The sequence below is a fragment of the Lottia gigantea genome, assembly GCF_000327385.1.
Source record: "Lottia gigantea unplaced genomic scaffold LOTGIsca_7, whole genome shotgun sequence".
Classification (NCBI taxonomy): domain Eukaryota; kingdom Metazoa; phylum Mollusca; class Gastropoda; family Lottiidae; genus Lottia; species Lottia gigantea.
This window is the reverse complement of record NW_008710370.1, coordinates 1,705,587-1,711,798: the sequence shown is the minus strand read 5'-3', so window position 1 is coordinate 1,711,798 and position 6,212 is coordinate 1,705,587. Positions and strand designations below refer to the sequence as shown.

The window sequence follows — 6,212 nt, the reverse complement described above, 5'->3', positions numbered from 1 at the left end:
ATTCCGATTCACTCGGAACATTCGGTACATTCACTGTACCGATTGGATATAGAATTATAGAGAAACCATTTCAAACAACATATTTACCACTTAATTCGTTCATGATTAAAAATATAAATCTGGAAATCAAAGACGGTAAAAATAGGTTTTTTGATTTTGGTAACGCAGAAATTGTTATTCAACTTCATTTAAAACAAAAGAACTAAATTTATTGAGTAATTAATCACTCTCTTCTTGGATATATATGTAATCGGAATCATCAAATTCATAGTTTTCATCAAAACTATACTTATCTTTATAACTATAAGGAAACATAAGTCCTTCACTGTTTGGTGGTTTTCTCTTTACAAGATTCAAATAACTTCTAAAAACTTTCTTTTGTTTATCATCATCTTTTGGAATAACTACTCCATTCGTGAAACTCCTTTCCCATCTTTTATTAAATTCATTCGTCACATCATGTCCACTAGCCAACTGAATATAATCTTCTACACTTGTCTTATTATTAAAATAACCCTTAAACGTTTTCTTTTCTTTTAAAACACCATCAGAAGTTAGAATGATATTATATTTGACGTTTGGCGCTAAATATAAACCAAATATGATTCCACCATCACCGTAATCATTCTTGCCTTTACAATATTCATTTTCAGATACCAACCCAGCTCGATTTAATTTATCCCAATTTCTAGATGAAATGTATAAACTATCAGTTTTGTGAAATACTTTCAGTTTCACATTGTGAAATAAATTCCCTTAATACATTACAAATTTCATCCATTTTGTTCGTTTCAAATATTTTTCTATTTGCCGAAAATCTTAGTCCTTTAATAGATCGTCTGATATAATGTCTTATAAAAGGATTAGTGTGTGAATAAACTTTTCTATATTTTCTTTTTTAGTATGTTTCGGAACCATTCTAGCAGTTTCATACCATTCTTCTTCGACCATTTCTTTATCGTAATGATACCAACCCTTAAAAGATAGATTAGATTAGCTGTTAGATTATTGGACATATTTTGGTTTACAACTTCTTTCGTGACTTGGTTATATTTTATCAAACAACTTCCAAGACATAACGTATCTCTTTTTGCATATGGTTCCCATTCGTGTCTTAAAGATTCCCAGTTATCTTTGGTGTATTTTGCAACATTGATATCAATGATCTTTCTCAAATTCATTTGTAGATTAGATGAATTACCCCATGCCGCTAAACTAGATGTTTTATGTTGATATGAACATGTGAAATTAATATGTTGTTAATAATTATTATTGCTTGTTATTTCTTTCTGTCTTCTCCATTTTTTCAGTAAATCTTTGTATGGATTAGTTAAAGGTAAAGATAGAATTCCTCTGGGTGTTTTTAAAGGGCATTGTGTTAGTTTTTTTTTATATTTTTAAGCACGATCCAGTTATCAAAATTGCTACCGTAATGAGAAATTAATATTAATCTCTTTCTATCATATTGACCTAAATATTTCAACATTTGATCTATACAATCTGTACCTACAAATATTTCTACTATATTCATTAGTTTATTATAAAATTCTTCTGGAACATTATCTGTAGGATTTAAATCTGGAAAGAGATTATTTATTCTATCTAACATTTTTTTTAGTTTTTCTAAATTAATTAACGTACACGCTACGTGTATTGCTTTACGCGTTTCACTTTCTGAATATGTTTCACAATCCCAAGCAAATAACCCAGCATCACTTATACTTGAAAACAAGTTTAGTTTCAGAGGTGAAACCTGTGTTACTGCGTTATCGTCTCTACACGTTTTCCATACTTGTTCATAATTATCTTCTATTTCTTTAATACCCAAACTTTTTCTTTTTCTTCTTATAAGACAGAAATGTGAGTTGTGTAAATATAAAACCCAATCTAATTCCTCTTTTACAATTGTGGGGATGCAAATTTCTATTATTATGAGTATAAATTTGAAATAAAATATCACATTTCTTATTGAATTCATTAATTCTAGCAGATGTCATCACTCCTTTTCTATTTGCTTTTGAGAAACCATTGATGAAATTTTGAAATTCATTTGTTAAATCTTTGTTTAAAACATAGTTTACACATTTGATAAAACAGTTACCATCTGATGGTATGTAACAATTTTCACCTATATATTCATTTATTTTTTTTGAGTAGTCCAGTTCCTCTTCCAACTTTTAATTTCTTTAAAATTGAAACTTCCTGTAACGTACCTATCAGAAGGATCAGATTTTTCTTCCATATTTCTAAAGATAGTGTGAAACGTTTTGGCATTAAAACCAAGAAGTTTCATAAATTGTTTGTGCTTTCCATCTTGAAATATCTCTCCATCTATTTCAATTTGTCCTTTAACTGTTAAAAATTTATTGGAAACAGCCTTGATAATATTTGAAATAACACGTTTTCTGTTTTCTATGAATGTTTCATCATCATTAATTTCAATTGATGTATTCATATTTTTTATATATGCTTTTTTAATGATCTATTTTTAAGTATTTTTTTTTACTTTTATTGCAGATATTTCCATCTCAATTTTTTTTAGAATTTCATTGAATTCTTCTAATTTTTCAATGGTTATGTTCTTATCTTTTCTTGATCTTTCGAAAAATATAAATAATTTATGAAGATATGAATTTAAAATTTCTGTTTTCTTTTTATAATGAGATTTTTGTTTTGATGTATAACCTATAGCAATCAACCCACAAGATGAAGTTTGAATAGAGTAATTGTGGCTAATACAGTTGGGACCAGTACTGGAACCATTAATCCACCAGTTACAGCCGTTGCAACTGATGTTCCTACTGTTAGAACTACACTCAGTGTTTTGAAAACAGAATCAACTCTAATCCATCTTTTCTTACATTTGTTATATTGTTCTAGTTTCTTTTTTAACTCGTTTTGTTTGTCTATCATATATTGTTGTCTACTTTTGAGTTCCATTTTTAAGACATTAAATTAAGTGAATTTCTGATAAAGAAAAAGATGGATAATTTTTATCTAAAATATCCATCTCAACTGCTGAGCCATGATAAATTTCTATAGTTTAAAAATAGTAACTTCTACAGTTACTATAGATATTTCTTCTTTCGAATCATTAATCTCAATTTTGGTTTTTTGATATTGATTTATATCACACATCTATAAGTATATATACCACCAACTTTTTCACTTTCAATTATTGATGAAAATATTATAAATTTTATATCTTGTTGTTTTTTTTGAATATCAATTGATATAAAAAAAATTAGCATTAGCATCCTTGTTTCCCCTATATTTGGTGGTTCTGGATTTCTAATAATACTTACTGATGGTGGAGTTTCCGTTTTCAAAATCATATCAAATTCACCAAATGAAAGATGATCTTTATCTGGTATGATTAACATTCTAAACCTATCTATATATTTTCCACTCGTTTTAATTTCATATAAGTGTTTAGCCTTGTTGTTTTCATTGTAAATTTCTAATTCTTTAGTTTCTACATTTTCTGTACCATTGATAAACTGAAGAACTTTACGAGCGTTAAATTGGGGATGAGATGAAAAGTGAGGGTTTTGTCTGAAGAATATTGAAACAACTTTTAACTTTATAGGAAAAGTGATTTCAATTTCAAGTTTTCCTTTGAAAATAAATGAATTATTTTCTTCATTATAAAAAATATATTTATTGTTGCCATAATGTGAAAATTCTCTTATATTTGCTGTAAATCCATATTTTTTATATTCATAATCTCTTGAACTATCAATATTATTTGTAATAGAAGCACGTTTATTACTCATATTTCTAAATGGAAGATTGAAATAATATGATTTTTTATTTTCCTTTAGTTTGTTTTCTAATGTGGATATATTTTTTTCCTTTTCAAAAACTTCATTATTAATAATAGTTATCTGCTCACTATAATCAATATTTTCTATCTGTTGTTTAATATTTGTTAGTTGTTTTTATAATTCAGTTTTAAATTTAGTTTCTAGAGCAGTTGATTCCTGTTGCCATTTGTCTTCATTCATACCTGGTTTAATATTATCTATTAGTTGTTTAAGATCTATTTTTTGCTTTGCTATCTTATCATCTAATTTAGATATTAATGATGTAAAATTTTGTAATTGAGTTTTATCTACTAGATTGTCTAATTGTTGTTTAATAGCATCTATTTCACTATCATTGAGTTTGGTTTCTAATGCGGCTAATTCATCTTCATTCATACCTGGTTTAATATTATCTATTAGTTGTTTCAGATCTATTTTTTGCTTTGCTATCTTAACATCTAATTTAGATATTAATGATTTTAAATTTTCTAATTGAGTTTTATCTACTACATTAAGTAATTGTTGTTTACTAGCATCTATTTCACTATTATCATTGAGTTTGGTTTCTAATTCAGTTAGTTTTTCTTCACTTATACCTGGTTTAATATTATCTATTAGTTGTTTAAGGTTTATTTTTTGTTTTGTTATCTTATCATCTAATTTAGATATTAATGATTTTAAATTTTCTAATTGAGTTTTATCTACTACATTAAGTAATTGTTGTTTAATACCAACTATTTGTTTTTGTATTTCACTATTATCAATAAGTTTAGTTTCTAATGTTGTTAATTTATCTTCACTTATACCTGGATTAATATTGGCTATTAGTTGTTTAAGATCTATTTTTGTTTGTAATCTTATCATCTACATTAGATATTAATGAACTTAAAGGTTGTAATTGAGTTTTATCTACTACATTAAGTCATTGTTCTTCAATAAAACTTTTCAAACTTGTTACCGGTACTTCTTCTTGTAACTTAGTATCATCAATAAAATCTTTATTATTTATTTGTCGTTTGAAGTACCTTTCACATCGCCTGTTCTTTCTTTTAAATGTTCTTTATTTACTTCAATTAAATTTAATTGATCCATTGAATATTTCTTGGGAACAGCATCATAATCTTTTTGTGGTAACTTTAAATTAAGCCCAACGCAGACGAGGAACATTTTTAGCGAACAATCGTAAAAATTTTGTTTCGATCATTTTTTTCACCGTCTGCGGATTACAGAAACACGAACAAAAATGTTCGTGAGAATTGTTCGTGAAATCAAATTCTTTGTTCGCCGTCTGCGTTTACGACGAACATTAGCGCCGAACATTCATCGACGAAAGACCAATCAGCGATCGAAGCCAGATCGCATGACACTCAAAATGGCGACGTCAAGTGAATTCACCAACACAATATTTTGGACTGTGGTGAAGGAGCAGATTTTAGTAGATATGTGGTCGCAATCTGCCTCAATATTGTGTTGAACCCATCTTTGTCAACCCGGAAATATTGCCGATACATTGCTGGTTAGTCAGCCGACAGCTCCTATACAAGGTTGCCGAACACACCCTGATCTTTACGACGTTGAATCCAGGTACTGACCCAAATGCTCCTATTTCGCCGTCTACGTTGGCGTCTTTTTAAAATTAATAAAATAGCTAACGCAATTTTACATTTTCTTCTATGCGTCGCCATTTTGAGGCCATGTGATTTTCCGTGGCACTGGCGTATTGTTCGAGCTAAATGTTCGTCGTCTGCGAAAAACGGAAAACAAATACATTTGTTCGATGTTTTTGTTCGTCAACAGAAATGTTCCTCGTCTGCGTTGGGCTGTTATGGTAAAATTATTCATATCTCAATCACCTTGAAGGGTGTCTCCAATTTGTTCTTCAAAGTAAGGTTTCGTTTGTTTATCCATGCTGTAATGGTAGGTTTTTTAGGTAAAGAACCCAATCCAAATTTATTCGCCATTTTTATTAAGGTAAATTTATTATAATTTCTTCAAATTGTTTTCCTAAACTTAATTGATATAAAACCCAAAGTGAAAGCTGACCACAAAACTTTTGTCCCGGTAATTGAAATTGAAATGTTGAACATTTGATTGGTTTATTAGTTAATTACATTAATTTCATTATCTCTTCAGTTGGTTCTAATCCAAAAGAATCGAAGAAATAAAAGTTATTTAAAGAGTCTTTGTATAAAGCAGAGTGATGAACTCCTTTTTGATCAGAAGTATGTATATTTGTTATCGCATAAAAGTTACCTTTCTTATCCTTGAGATTATTTATTTCATCTCTCATACAATAATAAAACGGTGATATATTTAACTCATTTGCCCATTTCATAAGTTGAAAGTTTGTAGTTGTATCAGTTCCGTATTTATCGAGAAAGATATTCATTTTTAAAAGTCAGTTGT

General features: G+C 28.3%; 2 protein-coding genes across 2 annotated transcripts; both read right to left on the bottom strand.

Moving 5' to 3' along the window:
* Nucleotides 1-219: 219 nt before the first annotated feature.
* Nucleotides 220-2,455, bottom strand: LOTGIDRAFT_154970 (hypothetical protein; the record flags this gene model as incomplete). The annotated part of the gene is made up of 3 exons (XM_009065478.1): nt 220-755; nt 1,507-1,721; nt 2,214-2,455. The coding sequence occupies 3 exons, from the start codon at nt 2,453-2,455 to the stop codon at nt 220-222; spliced, it is 993 nt and encodes a 330-aa protein (XP_009063726.1).
* Nucleotides 2,456-3,941: 1,486 nt separating this feature from the next.
* LOTGIDRAFT_154969 (hypothetical protein) lies at nt 3,942-4,973 on the bottom strand (the record flags this gene model as incomplete). Its single annotated transcript, XM_009065477.1, has 2 exons — nt 3,942-4,612; nt 4,832-4,973. The coding sequence occupies 2 exons, from the start codon at nt 4,971-4,973 to the stop codon at nt 3,942-3,944; spliced, it is 813 nt and encodes a 270-aa protein (XP_009063725.1).
* Nucleotides 4,974-6,212: the final 1,239 nt, after the last annotated feature.